General features: G+C 34.8%; 3 protein-coding genes across 3 annotated transcripts; all 3 read left to right on the top strand.

Moving 5' to 3' along the window:
* Positions 1 to 4,492: 4,492 nt before the first annotated feature.
* LOC21408208 (inactive poly [ADP-ribose] polymerase RCD1) lies at positions 4,493 to 6,739 on the top strand. The gene is made up of 4 exons (XM_010106236.2): positions 4,493 to 5,509; positions 5,593 to 5,834; positions 5,924 to 6,042; positions 6,182 to 6,739. The coding sequence occupies exons 1-4, from the start codon at positions 4,533 to 4,535 to the stop codon at positions 6,281 to 6,283; spliced, it is 1,440 nt and encodes a 479-aa protein (XP_010104538.1). The 5' UTR covers positions 4,493 to 4,532; the 3' UTR covers positions 6,284 to 6,739.
* A 559-nt stretch (positions 6,740 to 7,298) lies between these two features.
* On the top strand, positions 7,299 to 8,262 carry LOC112093095. The gene is made up of 3 exons (XM_024170894.1): positions 7,299 to 7,384; positions 7,490 to 7,676; positions 7,792 to 8,262. Exons 1-3 carry the CDS (start codon positions 7,299 to 7,301, stop codon positions 8,260 to 8,262), a joined length of 744 nt encoding a protein of 247 aa, XP_024026662.1.
* Positions 8,263 to 10,772: 2,510 nt separating this feature from the next.
* Positions 10,773 to 11,357, top strand: LOC112093094 (uncharacterized mitochondrial protein AtMg00810-like). Its single transcript, XM_024170892.1, has one exon. It carries the CDS (start codon positions 10,773 to 10,775, stop codon positions 11,355 to 11,357), a length of 585 nt encoding a protein of 194 aa, XP_024026660.1.
* The last annotated feature ends 9,050 nt before the right edge of the window (positions 11,358 to 20,407 follow it).

Genomic DNA, 20,407 nt, shown 5'->3' with positions numbered 1-20,407 from the left:
ATTCAGTACCTAAAAAGAAACTCTTTTATATGATGGTTTTTATATGCTATTCATTATCATTTTTTTTTGTATTTAATTAATTATTAATTTATATTTTCATTGGGCCCTTAAGAATTTTAAAAAAATTATCTTATACATTTGACAAGATTTTTAATTTAATATATTAGCATAAATTGGATCGAAAGATTTTATTATTTAATCGAGGTTATTAATTTATCGAACATTTATAATCAATATTTTACTGTAAAAATGATTTCATTCCAAAAAAAAAAACACAATTTAATTTTATTTTGTTGAAAATTGCCGTTTAAGATGTCGATTTTAAATTATTTTATAAAACACGATAATATATGAATCGATGATGAATTACTAGTGGAATTCAATCTCGAACGCCACGATAATAAGATTGAAATAGTGAAGTTTATGGTCGTGTTTGGAATTGATCCCGTTTTTATTTTTTACGTTTTTTGAGAAAGAAAAAATGAAAACGTTTATAAAACGGCGTTTGACGAATAAAGACAAAAACATAAATAAAAACGATTTTTTGGTTTAATGTAAAATGAGAGAAAAATTAAAAATGACTTTTAATCATTTTTTATTTTTTGTTTTCATTTTCTCCTCTCTCGAGCAGAGAGAAAGAGAGAGAGACATTAATGATTTTTTTATACTGAAAATAATCTCTTGATAAAACTACCAAACGCATTTTTAAAATGATTTATGTCTGAGATTGAAAACGTTTTCATTTTCATTTTCATATAAAAAATAAAATTATTTTGTAACGAGTTCCAAACGCACCCCTATGTATTAACAAAATTTTTAAAATATTATAATTATAATAAAATTTGATATCATTAAAATAATCGAGTGTAAAATTAATTGTGATAATAACTGTGTAATTTTTGTTATTTGCATATATTTTAAAATTTTTGTTAATTTTAAATTCACTTTATGAAATTTTATCATGTAATATAATTATCTAAAAGAAAAAAAAAGATTTAGGCGCATAAAATACAGAGGAATAACACGATATTTCTGTTTATTGTGTTAAGTGTAAATTCTCTTATCTAATCTTATACTAGTCAAAAGCTCGCATGTTTATGCGAAAATATTATTGTATTATATAAAAAGTTAAAAAAATTTATAGTATATAAATTTTTATAATATAAAAAATTTGGTATAAAACGGTGGTAAAACGGATAAAATTGAACTCTAAATCAATTTAAAATAGTAAATAATTATAATAAAGAATACAAAATTTAAAAATAAACCAGAAATGATTTGAAACTGTACGATAAAAAATTTCGATGCATGTGATTCGCACGTGAAAAGCACATGCGAGAGAAGTGCGTTTAGCGGAAGGAAGAGGGCAGCTTCGCAGTGGTGGGCCCCGCCATTTTTTCTTTCGGCCAACCTGGCATCGACACGTGACAATCTTAAAACGAAAGACGCAAAAGCCCATGCACATGGAAGGAAAAAGAGAATGAAAAAATGGTAAAATTGACAATTCACACTCAAAGGACAAGGGACATAAATAGAATTTTAGGAATGTCACTGCACAATGAATACTAAATTGTGAGTGTGTGAATAGTGTACATTTCCTTTCATTTAGTATACATATTTTTATTTAATTTTATTATATTATTCATGGTATTTTTATTTAAGTAATATAAAAATTTAGCACAAAACGGTGGTAAAACAGATAAAATTGAACTCCAAATCAATTCAAAATAGTAAATAACTATAATAAAGAATACAAATTTTAAAAATAAATCGGAAATGGTTTGAAATCGTGCGATCAAAAATTTTGACGGTTGTAATTCGTGCGTGAAAAACACGCGCAAACGAAGCGTGCGCAGGCGCAACTTGGGATGAGAGCAACTTCACAATGGTGGATCCCGTCACTTTTTCTTTCAGCTAGTCGGGCATCGACACGTGGCAATCATAGATCAAAAGACACAAAAGTTCATGCATAAAGAAGGGAAAAATAGAAGGAAAAAAAAGATAAAATTAACAATTCACACTCAAAGAATAATAGACATAAACAGAATTTTGAAAATGTGACTGTATAAGGAACATTAAAATATGAGTGTGTGAATATAATAATATGGATAGACTAAAATAAAGGGTATTTTAAAAGGATCTGAAATCGTTTATCTAATTCATTCAAAAAAAAAAATTTTACATCATTTATTTCACCATTCGAGTTTTCAGTTTTACGTTTTTACAGTAAAAAATACGTAAAAAATTCTTAAAAAATGTCACATTCAACTTTTTTTTTGCTACTAAAAAAATTTTCAAAAAATATCACATTTTAACTCAAATTAAAAACTCAAATCTCCGAAGTAAACGAGACAACTCTCTTATCAAATATCAAATAAACACAGTATGGATTATAGTGTATAGCAGGACCAGCTGAGGGGTACGGCAGCTAAGGCTACTGCCTAAGGCCTCACCCTTCCAACAAGGCCCAAATTCAGGCTTTCGTTATATGTAGTTATACATACATACGCGCGCGCGCGCGCACATATATAAATAAACCGTTTTAAGCAGTCAAAACTCGGGTTTCTTTGTTTTAAGCAAATAAATTTGTGTGATTTTAATTCTGTTAGAATATTTTTTTCTTATCAAAAATTTAAAATTTAAAATTTAAATATTAAAATTAAGAATTATTAGTTTAAAAGTACCAACAGACTCCTCATTAATTATATTATGTTTTTTTATTTTTTAATTTTTTTTTGATGTTTTAAAATAAAGAGGATACTAAAAATGATTCTTTTCAATATATAATATATATTTTGATAACATTTGATATTCAATCATATCCTTTATGCTAAAACCAATTTCTCCCGTAAAAAGAATATTGGTACTTTTTCTTTCGTTTGAATATGTGTATATATATATATATATATATATATATATACACACACATATATGTGTGTGCGCGCACATTTAAGTATTAGTTCGGCAGTCGGATTGAAAACGGCGGACATGTGTGCTGCTGGTCTCGTTCGTTTCGTTGATTCGAGTTTATAATTCGAGTTTTGCTACAGTAAAAAGTTCTCACAAACAGTTACATCTAACTTTTTTGTTACAGTAAAATGTTCTCACATAAAATCACATCTCAACTTAAATTATAAACTCAAATCAGCGAAACGAACGGGACCACGCGAAAATAAAGAACGTGACACCTGTTAGTTATTAATATAAAAAATGAGTCTCGAGAGCAGAAGCTACATGTCGTTTCGTGCTTCTACCATCATTCATGTTTTCAGCATTTTTTTCCCTATTTTAAAGCTCTGGTGCACGTTATAAGTAAGAGAATTGATATTAGGCTGCCCCTATTTGATCCACGCATTAATTTCACATCCAACAGTCAAAAAAACATGTCAGATGAGTAAATTGAGTGGCCTTAAGGGTGACCCTGTACATATATTTTTTTGTTTATTTATCTCAACATTTCTTATATATAACGACAACGTATCTTCTTTATATCACCTTGTTTTTCATGATTGACTTGTTGTGTGGCTTTGAGATGAACCATGCATATTTGTTTAACCCCATTTTCTTTGTGCATTAATAATTTAATGTTCGTTTTCCATATATTAGAAGAACATATATGCAAAGATTATAGAAGACTTTTCTCCAACCTTTCCTTCCACATTGTTTTCCTCAGATGTCAAACATCATTTTGTCTCATTTGAAAATTTAAAAAAAAATCATTTTGTCTAATTAAACAATCACCAAATACAATGGTAAATGTCCTTTTAAAAGAAACGATTAAAAAAAAAATAGTAGCTTACCCCGATTGACTTCTACGGATAAGGTAATTCCTCATCATCGACAGAAATAAATAAACAAATATATACCAATTAAAGGTCCACAAAATACCCCAATTCGAAATCTATTCTTCCAGGGCAAGGAAAAGTCACAAAAACAACCTTTATAAGAAGGAAATCCTAATAAAGAAGAACTTCGCTAGAAACTCGTGACATAGAATTAACAAAGCAAGCAGATAAATTGTCAATATTGCTGAAAGAAAAAACAAAAAAAAAAAAAACAAAAAATAAATAAAAAAGTCAAAAGTAGGTATTTATTCCGATTTTTCTTTGGGCCGAAGAAAACAGTGTATTAAAGAAAGTCACATTCCGGCGTGGCATGGTTCATAACGTAACCGTTTCAGGAAATAAATGATAAAATAAAATAAAATAAAATAATAACTGAAAACTCCAAAGCTAACTTAATCCGCAAGTCACTGTAGCCAAACGCCGCCGGTTACAAAATTCTTTCCGTTGACAACTTGACCTCACGTTTCGAAGCCTCTCCAAATTCTCAGAACACCTAAATCAAAATGACTAAATTACCCCAAAGAAACCACACAACCGACTCAACTTCTATCTTCGTCACAGGGCTATATCAGTAACTTAACCCCAAGCACGACCTCCATAAATCCGTGCCTTGTAGGTTTCCAAGTTTTTCGATTCTTTCAGCTTGCGTGAATTTCCCTCGCGTTTTGATTCAGAGCTGTAGAATCCATGGCTTCCTACCCAATTTGCCGAAATCCCAAAGCCAGAAAACTGGTTAAATCTATCAAAGTCGGGGCTTCTTATCCTTCTTCTTTGGCTTCTTCTTCGTCCTCTTCGTCGCCTTCGCAAAGCCGTGCGAAGCTCTGCAATCGAGCGATTCTCGATCACTGGACAACGAGGTTTTTGTTGCAGAACCATGGGAACTTCAAGCGAAGCGGATCTCCGGTTCGGATCATGTTCTATGGCAGCGGAATGTGGACGGATTTCCCCGGCCGAGTCGTGGATTCTCTGCGTTCGGTTTTCGTGGAACGGAGGTCGGCGGCCGATGTGGTGATCGGAGGTTCGAATTATCTCTTCGATTTTCTTCGTATGTTGCAGGTTGATTTGAGCTCCGGAAATCGGAGATCAATCGCGTGGATTGACGAGGGAGGTAAGTGCTTCTTCCCGAAGGAATTTGTCGGCGAGGAATTTGCGAACGCGCAGGAGAATACGAAGATTGAGATCGAAATCCGAATCAACGCGAGGTCGGAGGAGAAATTGGGGAAGAGGACGAGGGAAGCGAATGAGGAGAACGAGGTGACGTCGTCGTTTAAGCTGGGAGATACGGCGAAACGACAGCGTATTCCGGATGCTTCCGATTCCGAATCTCCGAGGTGGCCGAACGCCAAACTGTTGACAGAAGGCGACGGCGCTTATGCAACGGTGATAAATGTATTCATTCCCGGGATTAGGAAAATTCATCCCGGAGCCATCATCACCGCAATTCATCAGTGCGCGCGCGTGGGACCACTGGAGAAAGCTCGCCGCGAAGTCTTCTACAAGCAGATGGAGATTACTAAGGCTGCTCGAGGAGCGGCGAATGTGGTTTACGCTTGGTATGGAGCGTCGGCGCAAGCCATTGCGGGCGTTTTGGCACATGGGTTTGGTGTGTCTAGCAAGTTCTCTGGGGGTGTCTATCTGTCTCCCCTAGCCAGTCCTTTTAGAAGGTGATTACGTTGTTGCGTCTGTAGTCTGCTTTAATTTTCGGGTTTTAGCTGGTTTTTGACATTGGTTGTTGTGATTTATTCAGTACTATGCAACAGGAGGCCGATGATAATGGCGAAAAGCATCTCATATTGTGCCGGGTTATATTGGGTAACGTTGAAAGAGTTGAGGCTAGTTCTCAACAATGTTATCCTTCTAGTACTGAGTACGATACGGGGGCTGATGATCCGAAGAACCCCAAGTGGTTTGTTGTCTGGCTCACCAATATGAGCAGGCACATTCTTCCGGAGTGTGTTGTTAGCTACAAATCTACTGATCGTTTGCCAGGTATGGTTTTTCTTGTTTATTTGATTCTACTTAACTATATTAGTGTCTTTTCAATCTGTCGAAGCTTGTTTTGCGGTGTCATCTTTCAGCCAAATTGGGGGCTTTTACGCGATCTAAGTACACATTTCCAGAGTTATTTTCGAAGATTAAGAATTCCCTTTCTCCCGTGAAAGTTCAGGAATGCATAACTATGTACGAGGCACTCAAGGTATCATAACGCTCTCCGGTTTACCCGAGTATTAATTCCTTTATTTTGTGCATCTTACGCTAGATTTGAATTTGGAAAAGAAAGAAGCAATTAAAATCGAATACAAAACCATGTGGCCCTTGTTTATGGCTTATTACAGGCGGGAAAGATAGCAAAAGATGTTTTTATCAAGCAGTTCCGTTCAGTTTCGGGGGAGAAAGTGCTGGTATCTGCGATTCGGGAGATTTGTGGCGCTGAATGAGGTTCTAAGAGGATGTTATCTCGTTTAATAGAATTTTGATTTAGAAATAAGTTGGTCATGGTCTATCCAATGGATAGAACCACATGTAGTCCTGCCTTAAAACTAGGATTATTTAGAAAGGGATTTACACAAACTAAAGAACAATTCTTTCTCAATGTTTTCTTTTTCCTCCATTCTTCGTGCTACACAAATGTAGCTATTACACATCAAGTTCATTGGAAAAAAGTGTTCCTTTTCTCAGCAAATACCAATTTAGACTGTTCTGTAATAGTTTCCAAGGATTTCTAGGACACATGTATACAAAAGAAAATCATATATACAATGATCATGACTTGATTTTTACTTTTTACTATCATAGTTATGCTATAGTGAATTGGTTTGTAATAAAATCTTCTATTGTCCCCCTCGAACAAGGTAATTAGAACGTCCTTGTGTTGTTCTGGAACTTGAAATTCACGAAGATTTAACCATGAATAACTTGAAATAAAATGCAAAATTCGTTTTGGTGTTGATTAGATTCCCAACTTTAAAAAACAAGTAATAATTTGCTACTTGTTTCTCAAGCTAAGATTTCTGATGGAAAACATGATTACAATATTAGGAACTTGTTGCAAGATATTTGGATATTTACCCGAATTAGTGAAGATTGTGTTGCAAGATATTCGGATATTCAACCGAATTAAGAAAGATTGTATCAAAAATAGAGTAGTTAGGACTGATTGTGATTTGATCTAGTTTCCTAGAATAGCTATGTGTATAGTTGTTAATTAGTCTTTATTTCCTAGGATAGTTTCCTTAAATGGTTCCTTGTACAGCTATTTATATGTATAATTGTGAATAATAGAAACTCACTCAATTCACGTTCACGGTATCAGAGCACTAGTCTCTGGTCCCATTTTGCCGCTACCGAAAAAAACCCTAGCCGCCCCCCTTAGTCTTTTCTGCCCAGAAACTGCCGGTTGCCTAGCCGTCATCTTTAGTTTTTTTTGCCCAGAAACAGCCCAATTTTTCCATAATGTCTGACAGCGTTTCCGAGACTACTAGCAATCTAGAACAGCCCAAGAATACCCCTTCAAGACCTGCTGCTGCTGCCTCCACCTCGTAATCTCACTCCATTCAGATTACTACCATTAAATTGAAAATTAAATTGAATGGAGAAAATTTCCTGTGCTGGTCTCAATTCGTGTGCATGCATATCCGAGGTAGGAGCAAGATTGGTTACTTGACCGGAGAGAAGAAGGAGCCTGTGGCTGATGATGCAACCTATCCAACGTGGGACACTGAAAATTCCATGGTGATGACGTGGCTTGGTGAACTCTATGGAGGAGGACATAAGCTCCAATTACTTGTGCTATCACACGGCAAAGGAGCTTTGGGACAACGTCAATCAAATGTACTAGGACTTGGACTAATCTCAAGTATTTGTGTTGACCTTGAAACTTGGAGAAATCCGCCATGGTGAGGATAGTGTCACTAAGTATTTTAATTCCTTAAAACGTCTTTGGCAGGATTTAGATCTTTGTAATCATTATGAATGGAAATCCCCAGAAGATTGTAATCACTATAAGAAAACGGTAGAGGATAACTGTATTTTTAAATTTCTTATTGGACTTAACGTGGAGTTTGATGAGGTGAGAGGCAGAATTATTGGTAGACAGCCACTTCCTTCGATTGGAGAGGTGTTTTCTGAGGTCTGCCGTGAAGAGAGCCGCCGTCTGGTCATGCTTGGCAAGAAGAACTTCGGCAGTAATGTTGAAAACTCTGCCTTGGCCGCTGGAATGAATAGTGGCCGAAACACTACCAAGAAGACTGATGAAAGACGCATTTGGTGTGACCATTGCAATAAACCACGTCATACACGTGAGACCTACTGGAAGATCCATGGGAAACCGGCTAATTGGAAGGGCTCTCATGAAGGCCGATTCACTCGCAATGCTACTGCACATGAGGCTGAATCTGTTCCATTTAACAAAGTGTAGATGGATCACCTTCTGAAGCTGCTGAAGTCCAACTCAGGGTTATTAAGTACTCCTAGTGCTTCCGTTGCTCAAGCAGGTAGTAAATCAAATGCCCTATCTTGTCATTTTCCTAGTTATTCTACTCCTTGGATCATGGATTCAGGAGCATGTAATCATATGGCAAGTCTTTCTCATTTATTTCGTACTTACAATCCTTGTTCTGGACATGAAAAAATTCGTATAGCAGATGGTTCATATTCCTCCATAGCCGATAAAGGTTTGATTACTCTTTCTAAAACCATTTCCCTCAAAAATGTTCTCCATGTGCCTAAACTTACTTGTAATCTGCTATCTGTTAGTAAATTATCTAGAGATTCTAATTGTCGTGTCACCTTTTTTGAATCCTCTTGTATCTTTCAGGAACTGAGCTCGGGAAAGATGATTGGTAGTGCTAAGCTGATAGATGGCCGCTACTATTTTGAAGATGAAGATTCTAAGAATAAAAGAGCTCAAGTCTTAAGTAGTATCAGTTCTACTCTAGTTAAGGATCAAGCTATGCTTTGGCACTATAGATTATCGTAAAAAACTATTTCCTTGTTTTCCTTATCATAAAAAACTATTTCCTTGTTTATTTAAAGGTTTGAATTATTCTAAATTACATTTTGAGAACTGCATTTTATCAAAAAGTAATCGAACTATTTATGCTTCAAGACCTTATAAGGCTTCAAAACCTTTTTATTTAATCCATAGTGATGTTTGGGGTCCTTCAAGGATCATTACTTCTTCGGAAAAAAGATGGTTTGTGACTTTTATTGACGGTCATACTCGTTTATGCTTGGTTTATTTAATGAAGGAAAAATCTGAGGTTGAAAATTTATTTAAAAATTTTTACAAGATGATTGAAAATCTTTTTCAAACTAAAATTAGGATTCTTCATAATGGCACTGAATATTTTAAAGAAGTTCTTGGAAAATTTGTGACAAAAAACGATATTCATCATCAAACTACTTGCGTGGATACACCTCAACAAAATAGTATTGCTGAACGCAAAAATAAACATTTACTTGAAGTTTCACGAGCTATTATGTTTTCTATGAATGTTCCTAAATATCTTTGGGGTGAAGTTGTTTTAACTGCATCTTATCTAATTAACAGGATGCCTACTCATGTTCTAAATTTCACTACACCTCTTGAATGTTTAAAACATTATTTTCTCGAAACACGTATTCTTTCTGATCTTCCTCTAAAAATGTTTGGGTGCACAGTTTATGTTCATATACCTAGTAAAAATCGATCTACACTAGATCCAAGGGCTGAAAATGCATTTTTATTGGTTATTCACCTAACAAGAGAGGATACAAGTGTTTTATTCCACGAACTAGGACAACCATTATTTCTATGGATGTTATTTTTGTGGAAAATCAACCTTTCTTTCAAAAAATTTCTCTTTAGGGGGAGAATCTAGAAGAAGAAGGAAATTTTTGGGACGTTATTTCCCAACCCTTACCTAAAACAGTGGATTGCATTATCGATCCTATATCTCAAAATGAGTTTTTTAAGTTTCCCAATAATGTTCTGGAAACTAGTGATCCTGAGGCTATTCTGCCAAACACATATGAGTCCTCGACAGGGGGAGAAATACTACCGTTGGTTTCCAAGGAACAAAATACTGAGCTACTTGTTTATTCAAGGAGGAAGAATCATCAAAAGGGTAAGAGGCCTACTATCCCCTTAGCACAGGCTCAACCAGACACCCTGGGTAATGAATCTGAAAGAAATACAGGTACTCTAGATACTTCCCTGCATAACCTTGTTTCTAGTCCTAATAAAATACTTGAGTCTAGCATTAATCCTATGTCAATTTCTTTACCTAATGACAATTCCAATGATTTTGATATTTCTATAGCAATCAGAAAAGGAAAACGCTCTTGTACCTCTCATCCTATATCCAAATATCTGTCCTACGGTAAACTCTCAAAGAAACACTGTGCCTTTACATCTAAAATTTATAATATACTTGTGCCAAGAAACATTCAGGAAGCACTTAATGATCCTGACTGGAAAACAACAGTGATGGAAGAGATGAATGCTCTGAGGAAAAGTGGGACATGGGAAGTTGTCAACCTACCGGGGAATAAAAGAACAGTAGGGTGTAAATGGGTGTTTATAGTAAAGTGCAAGGCCGATGGAAGTGTAGAGAGATATAAAGCGAGACTTGTGGCTAAGGATTTTACCAAGAAACCTTCACCCTAGTTGCCAAAATAAATTCAATTCGGGTATTGTTGTCCTTAGCAGCAAATTATAACTGGCCATTACACAAGTTAGATGTTAAGAATGCTTTCCTCAATGGGGATTTAGAAGAAGTATTTATGAATCCGCCACTAGGATTTGAGTAGATGTTCGGTCAAGACAAGGTCTGCAAACTTAAAAAATCTCTATATGGTCTTAAACAATCTCCAAGAGCGTGGTTTAAACGGTTTGGGAAGACTGTGAAAAGTTACAACTTTCATTAGAGCCAAGCTGATCATACGATGTTCTATAAACGCTCAGAGAAAGGTAAGATATCCATCTTCATTGTCTACGTGGATGACATAATTCTAACAGGTGATGATCATGAGGGAATAACAGACCTAAAGAAGAAAATGGCGCGAGACTTTGAGATCAAGGACTTGGGTATGTTAAAATACTTCCTTGGTATGGAGTTCTCAAGATCAAAGGAAGGGATCTTTGAAAACCAAAGGAAATACATCCTTAATCTCCTCAGGGAGACTGGTCTTCTAGGTTGCAAAGCAGCGGAGACTCCTATTGACGCCAACTTGAAACTTGATCCTGCTAAATCTGAAGTTGTGATTGACAGAGAGAAGTTCCAGAGACTAGTGGGGAAGTTGATTTACTTGTCACATACACATCATAATATAGCATTCGCTATGAGCATGGTAAGCCATTTTATGCACACACCAGGACAAGTACATTTTGATGCAGGCTATAGAATTCTAAGATACCTGAAGGGAACTCCTAGAAAGGGTCTTATGTTTAGAAGACATAACGATCTACAAATTGAAGTCTATACAGATGCAGATTGGCCCGGTAGCACTACTGACAGGCGATCGACTTAAGGTTACTACACCTTTATCGGAAGGAATCTTGTCACGTGACGGAGCAAAAAGCAAAGCGTTGTAACTCGAAGCAATGCTGAAGCAGAATTTAGATCTCTTGCACATGGAATTTGTGAAGCAATGTGGATAAAGAGAATACTTGGAGAATTGAAGATTCTGGTGCCTCTTCCTATGAAGATTTGCTGTGATAATAAAGCTGCCATCTCAATTGCTCACAACCAGTTCTACATGATAGAACTAAGCATATTGAGGTAGATAAGCACTTTATCAAGGAGAAAATTAAAAGTGGGCTAATATGTGTTCCTTATGTACCTACTACATAGCAAATAGCAGACATACTCACCAAAGGACAGTTTGAACTACTATTCAGCAAGCTAGTTATGGAAGATATCTACAAACCAGCTTGAGGGGGAGTGTTGCAAGATATTCGGATATTTACCCGAATTAGGGAAGATTGTGCTGCAAGATATTCGGATATTCACCCGAATCAAGAAAGATTGTATCAAAAATAGTTAGGATTGATTGTGATTTGATCTAGTTTCCTAGAATAGCTATGTGTATAGTTGTCAATTAGTCTTTATTTCGTAGGATAGTTTCCTTAAATGGTTCCTTGTACAGCTATTTATATGTATAATTGTGAATACTAGAAACTCACTCAATTCACGTTCAGAACTTGAATTTGATAACTATCTCTTAGATTACCTTTTATCTTAAGAATTTAAGATTCTATTTATCTATTTAGAATATTTTGAATTTAGCTAAGTTTATCTTATTTAGATTTGGTTAAGCTTATCTTTTTGTTAGTTTAAATTTCTAAAAATAAACTAGTTATTGTTATTTCATCTCAAAATGGATGATTGATTAAGGAATATTGAATTTAAGTGTCCTCTGCTTAAGTTCTTGTTCTTCTCTTACATCTCTAGCTCTCTTGTGGTTTCTTCTTCATGATTCTCTTTTTTTTAATATAAATTCTCTCTTTCTTGCATCTATCTTGGTCCTACATCAATTGGTACCAAAATGAGTAGCTTTCTTAGCCAATAATAATTTTGTATCTAAAGACCATTCACATAAACCCCAAACATGCATCTCTTACCACCAACTCATGTTTGCCGCCCACAGGCCATTGCATGCGCCACATTGTGATGTTTTCGTCGACACTGCCCTGTCACTTTCTTCAGAAAGTAACAATGAGCAAAAACTCGCTAATGCTACAATGAATCTTTATCAGAAGCTCCTCCACGCACTACCAAAACCAATGAGTCGCCTATTCCTCACAACTCATTCCGCTGAGCGTTGCCCTTCATTCGAAATGTCAGGGCTTCCCGTCGCCAATTATTGCCAAAATCACCCCGTGCACAAAGGCGGTGCTCTTCATTGGCCATCATCTCTATTCTCCACAACCCAGGTCCCACGGTTTTTCCCAGTTTTTTGCGGAATCCTGAGCCTCTCCAACCATTTTTCGCATGATGACGAAGAATGATTAGGAAGATCCCTTTCAAAGGTTTTCAGAAGGGCACCAATTGGTTGTTAAAGTTGCCAACACTATAACTCGAATGGATGTCTAACTCACTCAACTTATTGGTCTTGCGACCTAGCTATATGACATATTTTGTGAATCCCAATAAAACAGTGAATGTTAGGTTTAATTACATAGTACATGGGGCTCCTCCATCTTTCATTTTCCTTTCAGATATCTTTTTGTTAGTTTACCAATCCATCCCAAAAGCTTAAGCTGTTAAGAGGTAGGCCAACAATAGTTTTATCGTGTGGGTAAATTAATTAGAAAGCTCAACACGTGAATATTTAAGCCCGATATATATTAAAAGACCCAACACATGATGACAATTTGGATAAAGAGTGCAATTACAGGGGTTTGAACTCAAGACCTCCCGTTTTGATACCAGTTTACCAATTCATCCCAAAAGCTTAAGCTGTTAGGAGGTGGGCCAATAATAGTTGTATACTTTAACACTTTCCTTTATTCTCTTATTCAATATTTATGCCTGTATGGTCTCTTCTCTATTTGCCTGTGTGTTCTCTTTTCTATTTGCCTTTCCGTTGAAATAACAATATAAAGAAATGCATCACCATGTCAAACTGAGGGTAATTACCTTGTTAACTGCAAGTATTTACATGTCAATTTCGATTATAAGTTTGTGTTGTCCCTAGCAATGAAGGAATAATAATTGTTCTAGGGCTTGAGAGCCTAAGGTTCAAGTGATTCTATTCTCTATAGTCCAGTTCTAGTTCAACTACGTAGGGAAAAAATGGCAATCGTCAAAAAATGTCTTGCTGTGTTTTGTAAATTATTGATGCGCACCGCACTATTCTGTGTGGATGGTTGTTTCTTCTGATATCACATTGTTGTGCTATTCTCTTTTGATGATTTTAAATTTAAATGCCTCAAAAAATATTCTTAGTATAGTAGAAGCATCACAATTTTCTTCTGATGATTAGTACTGACATATCTGAGTTAGAAATGGTGAATGGCTAAACAAGTAAATGCCCACAGAGAATGAGAAAACCTTTATTCATAAAAAGGTTGAAATATTATCCAAAAAAAAAAAAAGTTGAAATGTATTCAATGGTTTAAAGGCTCCTTTCTGTGAATTGAGGTATAATAATCTTACAGTGTTGCTTCTGTAACCTCCCATTTGTTGCTGGGCCCTCTGTTAAGAGCCTGCAGTGCTCAGGTGTCTACCAGTAGAGAGTAGCTACTTGAGGTATGCATAATAGATACTTATCCAAGGATTAATAGAAAAAGACAACTAACTTTGTGTTGTATAGAACATTGCTTAAATTTTGTGGGAAGTTTTCTAACACATTGGCTGAGAATCTTTATAATTTGTTGCTCTTGAAGCTTCTAATGGGTATGATATATTTGTCCTGTTTGGTTACCTGCTTTCGTTGTGTAGTTGGTTTTCAGCCTTGTGGTACTGGAGACGAACGAAATGGAGGTCGACTCTAATAGTTATGCTTTAGGCAAGAAACTTCCGAAGGAGAAAGAGAATGTTTCCTGATTGAAGCCATTTTTGAAAAATTAAGAACAGATTAGTTATATGGCAAAGAATTGCTCTGCAATAAGAGTTCAATACTTCAACTCAAGGCATCTGATTAGGCGACATGAGAGTTCTTCTACAATGAATTGTTCTTGGAGCAATTTTGAAGATTGCTGAACGAGGATTGGTTTGCCATTCAACTCAAGGCATAAATTGGATGGCCTTGATGGTGATACGATGATCCTCGTCGATGCTCACAATCTGCGATCCATCATGCAATTAGTGGAGAAGAACCTAAAGCTATGTGCCATAACTCATGATTTTTTCATTGTTACCAAACTCACCACTACCACTTAGGCATGGCCCTTTCTAAGATTTTTGTTTTTGTACATCGCTATGAATGCCCAAGTGTTCTCTTAAAATTTTGGAAATCAAAATCTCCGAGCCTTGATCATGTATCTGAAGTAACAGGTTGACTATGCTATCTCCGTTGTTTTTTCGTCATATCTGCGATTAAAAACAAGGCTCTTGTGTTGAGTTGCGGAGAGATGAATTTCTAGGTTTCTTTCTTGTTCTCCCGCCACCGCTACCGCCACCCAAGATCTCTTGTAGGTTCAAGATTTTGGCAAGTTGTTAATTTTGTGTTCTGCCATCAGCTTGAGAGCAATCAACTTTACGATTCTGGTTGGTAAAGCATGGATCATATGGATCATACAAACACCGGGATGGATTGGAATCAGAAATGTGCGTCGAAGACGACTGGACTTGCAGTTTTGGTATTATTATGCTTCCTTACCAAGTAGCGCAAGGGATGTTACAAGAACCTATCTTTCTTTTATGGGGATATATGCCGGTTATAACCGTTTGTTTGGACAGCCTCCCCAACTAAATGGGATTTGACGGGGACGACCTTTCAGGAGAATAAGGGGCCTTCTTTAAAGTATGAAATAGACTTCCAAGTGGGACTGAAAAGTATCAGGCAAAGAGAGTCGTCCAATGTCGGTACAACTTGCCCATGGCAGTGTCGAACCTGTTGGTGATTTTCTGATGTATATATTTTTCTCCCGTCTCTTTTTGCATTTCAAAATTGGGTTTTGTCCGTTGTATATCCAAATGAGCATTCCAAGGGAAGGGATTTTCAAAGTACTGGAAGATTTTTTGAATCAAGTTCATGTTTTTCCCAAAGACAATAAGGAAGTATTCTATTAGAAAGAGTATAAGAATAGTGATTTGAGAAGCACCACTTACAAGTAAATTCTCAGAACGTGCCCCGTTAATCATAATTCAAATATGTAACTGATGAGTATTAAGGGTGCGCTGTGGAATAGTAATAGAAATAGTAATGAAATAGAATGGAAAAAAAAGAGTACAGGTGTATGCGAATTTTCTCCCGCACCAGCTAACAAGACATATTTTACTTTTGTAATGCCATGACACTGTTTTTTCGTTATAATTTTTCTACAAATATATTTCTGGTAAATAAAAGCGGAGCCTTTGAATTTCAGAGAATCATCCTACAAATAGTGATTGTAAAGTTTAAGCTTTGGCAATTCTTGTATTAATCATTCAGTGGACCATTTTGTAGTCTCTGAACCAAGAATGGTAATCATCTTTACCCCCCTTTTATTCCTTTGGGGTGAATAACAAGTCATATCATGAGTCTCCATGGACTTTAGAGCAGTCATGCGCACTAAAATCAAATCGTGGTCCCAATTGCCATCGGTCATTAAACAATTATTCCAAACTTTCAATATCCTTCCAATTCCCTCAAAAGTTGGAAATATGTCCAAACAGTCAACACATGTACCTCTTAATACTTTTGGGTCCCCATATAGCAAATTAGAGAGAAAACCAGTGGTTGAGCAGTAACATTAACTTTAAAGCGACGTTTGTTTTAAGGAGTTTTGTTTAGTTTAAGATCATAGTTCTTAATTTTGTTACAGTATTTTTCTCTCATAAAAAATTTAAATTTTAAAAATTAAAATCACGAACCAAACGCCACCTAAGTTTGTTTCTTTGTTTCTTTTCTTTTCCCCCTTTTGAAAGCCAATTCTCATGACTTAGACTTATGAGTTTGTGGTAGCTTATATTTCCATTTTCAATGAGTCTTCTCAGAATGTTAGATTATGTTATATATCTACATCTATGATCTATAATCTATAACATATATACAAAGCAGAATAAATTGACTGTAGATGCTCTCATAAAAATATTGTTCAAAATTTTTCGTTAAATTATTTTGTCTTTTCTGGTCTCTCGTTTCCAAACCAGCTTTCCTTTTATTACTCCTCGGCTTTTCCTCTTTGCTGAGTGTATATCATACTATAAAACAGCACTCATGATTAATAACAAACCTTTTTATATTAATTTTCTGTTTTTGCTAGCACGGACTGTAAATGCACAAGAACTTATCAAAGTTAGTATTTGTATTGTAATCCGCACCCAAAAAACAAGAAAATGGGCATGCTGCGTTCATAGGCTATTTAAATTATTAATTTATACCGAATTATATCCAGATATAAATCATGATGGTGGGTGGAGCCACATATTTAGATTAATCATGCATGAATTCTTTAATAACCCTTCTGTGTCTTGTATAAAACAGACAAACATAAAAGGAGAGATTGGGGTTATTATATAACTACTTGATCGTTTTAAAAAGGAAGAAAAAATGCACTACTTGATTTGTCATGATCTTTTTGCATGATTTGGCCAACCATTAACCTAATCCACTGAATAAGCAGATAAAGATGCAAAAGAAAACGAGTACTTTGTGATCACCACTACTAATTGGCAAATATCACAAGTTAGGTAGGTATAATAACACGTTTCCTTCCAATTTCAATGATCACTAGTTTCTGTCTCATTTGCAAAGAAACTTCACTGCAATGACAAACAAGGACTGCAAAAGAACTTTACGAGAAATACAAAGAAAGAATGTTTAAAAATGAAATAAAATAGAAAAGTAGAGAGAAACTGTACGGGCTATTTGCTATAACGTCTAAACGTCAAATTAAATAGACGCAGGGTAAAATATAAATAACAAAAAAAATCAAGATACAAAAAGATTTAACGTGATTCGACTTTTAGTCTATATTTAAGAACGAAAATGGTGAAAAAATTTCACTATAAATCAAAAAAAGGTTATAAAAATCTGTCAAATATCTCTCACTGTTCAAATTCTAAATACACCTAAAAATAAAAATTCTAACTGTCAAAGAATAATTCTATAACTAAATATTTCTGCACCAAAATAAGAGAAAATTGTGTAACAATGGGAAACAAACATGCGGCTGCTACCACTCTTACGTCATAAGCATATATACAAAGCATATATATGAATACTTCTAAAAGAGGTCGGAGACCTAATGTGGTAAAAAGAGATATTCTCAAAACAAAACAAAAAAAAATATCTGCCGACACCACATACCCAACATGTGGTTTCACTATTCCCCTAACAAGAACGCTTGGCTCTAAGTATAACTAGAATTTTTTGAGCCGAAAGAAAAATAAAAGAGTAATTTTAATAAATACTTTTTAAAAGTGTATGAATCAGGATTTTTACCTTTTACGTTTGATTCATAATATTTTTACTCAAATAATTACACTAATAAAAGAATATTTATCCAAAATAAAAGATAAAAATTTATACTCATACTCTCTTAAAGATAAATTCTCTATTTTTTTGAAATAAAAACTAGAATTTCAACGTATGTCTGAACACAGTCTCTGGTTCCAGCCGATGGCATCCAAACCTAACATATGGTGAACTTTGTAACTCTAGTTACGAAAATTCTTTGGTCAGAATTTCATCATATTCTATCAATAAAATTGTCCTTCCCATCTTAGATATACCATGTAAAAGTATAAGGCATAACATAATATTGAATTTATGTAACAATAAAAATTTTATTTATCACAAACTAATGCTACACATTTTGAAATTCAAATATTATGTTATACCTCTCACCTTCTACACATCGGAACAAGTCAATGAAAAAGGACTGGAAAGTGATGATAAACCCTATGTATGTATACATATATATTTTAAAAGCTCCGTTTTAATATAATTTGACATGCAAATAATGATAAATGCATTCCACTCATCCTGGCTTTCGGAATGTCAACTTACCACCTTTAAAAAGTAAATATTCAGTATTCACCACATGAATCATGAACAAACCAAATGCATGACTGTCACGGGTACATAAATAGGACTACCACAACCACCACCACCAACAGATTCTGATCAATATTACAAACGACAAATTTATAGACCAGGTGGCAGCATCTGCGCCTGGACCTTCCCCAAAAGAACTTGGAAAGTGAAGGATCAAAGAGAAGCATTATAATATAGAGATATTATTGTGCCATCAAATTGGAGTTTGGAGGCCCTCTTTAATTTCTTTTCTGTGAATGACATTTCACTTTGTGTTTTTAGTGCAATTCAGTGCTTTTAATTAAAGAGGACAGTGACACCAAACGCAATCGGCTCCCAACGACGATCAGCACTTCTCTCTTTAGTACCTGCAAATAGTGTATATTATCTATGTTTGACTTTCCTTGCCCTGTATAATGGTAGTGGTGCTAGAAACAGAAGAACATAATCAGTACATGACATTATTTGGTTGAAGAAAAAACTTGTGATTCTGGACCATGACTAGTAACTCTTTTCTAGAGCTTAACGATACTTGAGTCAACTACAATTTTTTTAACCAAATTTATTCATGAATCATATTGTTAAATACTTGATTTTCCTTTAAAGCATAATACCATTGATATTAACGCACTATGTGTGAGGATTAGAGATAGACATAGCTAGAGAGAAATATGAGTACATTGAAAAAAAACAAAAAAAAAAACTTTGAATAATTTCCAAAGTGTGTATGGAGGGGGGTGTACTAGCTAGCTAGCTATTAACTTTAACTTTTTCCCTAGTCTAAATTCGTCTCCATCAATGTGTGTGTGTGTGTCTATATATATATATATATATTCACAACATGCTACTCATGCATGTATTAATAATCCTTTGAGTACCTTTACAACATTATATTGCAAATAAAAGGTGTGCTGGTCGGCCACCTGTGGAGCACAGATGAAGTGCTGAATCTTTGTCATTATGTATCTATTTATTTATTTTATGTTATCTATTATTATTACCTTTTTTTGTCTTTGCAAAAAGAAAAAAGTTTATAATGAAAAGCAAAAGTATTCGTGACCGTACTAATTTGATGGTGGCTTCTGCATAAGATAAGGTTTAACTTAACCACCAGAACTCTGTTCATATATATCCATCAACCAGGATCATGTGTATGTGTGAGTCAGACACAACATATCTCCTTTTCTTCTTCTTCTTCTTCTTCTTGGTCTTCTTCTTCTTCTTCTTCTTCTTCTTCTTCTTTTCTTATTTTATTCACTTTAATTTGGCTTGAAAAGGACACATGACCATAACTAATTTTCAAACATCACCTTGGTTATAATAATATAAATCTATATAAATTTTGTGGATACATTCTCATATGTAAATCTTATCCAAATCCATATAGACTTCTTCTACGACGTGTGTCTCTTTCCGTGTACATATATGAGTCTGTGTGTGTGTGTTTGTATATTCACACACCCATGCATAATATAATAATAATATTTTGATATGTGTTTTATCTGTTTAAAGATTTTATTTTATTTAAAAAAAAAAAAAAGAAGTTTGCCATAGTATGCTATCTCCTGTCATGATCACCGTTCACTGTGTGGTTCTCCAAATGGCGCATATATGATATTTAAGTTATTGTCATTTCCCGTATTGAAAGGATAAACTAATCCTTATAATAAGTTTAGAGACAATTTGCATATTATATTTGAATGCGTATACTTTGCATATTGTCACGCATGTATATATGTATATATTGTGTGTGCTTATGTAACCTAACCATGAACGTGTGCTATTTGCTGTGATTGTTAATTATCGTATATTTAGTATCACAGTTACTAACCCGCACATGAAGGAAAAAAAAAAAAAAAAAAAAAAAAATGTTTATAACTAATTAACAAGAA

Source organism: Morus notabilis, unplaced genomic scaffold (genome assembly GCF_000414095.1).
Source record: "Morus notabilis unplaced genomic scaffold, ASM41409v2 Scaffold485, whole genome shotgun sequence".
Taxonomy (NCBI): Eukaryota; Viridiplantae; Streptophyta; class Magnoliopsida; order Rosales; family Moraceae; genus Morus; species Morus notabilis.
Note: the sequence above shows the minus strand (reverse complement) of the source record. Positions and strands in the feature narration are given on the sequence as shown.

Coding starts and splice junctions, on each gene's coding strand:
- LOC21408208 (XM_010106236.2), top strand. CDS start 4,533: ATGGCTTCCTACCCAATTTGCCGAAATCCCAAAGCCAGAAAACTGGTT. Junction 5,510..5,592: donor CTAGCCAGTCCTTTTAGAAG/GTGATTACGTTG, acceptor TGATTTATTCAG/TACTATGCAACAGGAGGCCG. Junction 6,043..6,181: donor CTATGTACGAGGCACTCAAG/GTATCATAACGC, acceptor GGCTTATTACAG/GCGGGAAAGATAGCAAAAGA.
- LOC112093095 (XM_024170894.1), top strand. CDS start 7,299: ATGTCTGACAGCGTTTCCGAGACTACTAGCAATCTAGAACAGCCCAAG. Junction 7,385..7,489: donor GCTGCTGCTGCCTCCACCTC/GTAATCTCACTC, acceptor TATCCGAGGTAG/GAGCAAGATTGGTTACTTGA. Junction 7,677..7,791: donor TGGGACAACGTCAATCAAAT/GTACTAGGACTT, acceptor CGTCTTTGGCAG/GATTTAGATCTTTGTAATCA.
- LOC112093094 (XM_024170892.1), top strand. CDS start 10,773: ATGTTCTATAAACGCTCAGAGAAAGGTAAGATATCCATCTTCATTGTC.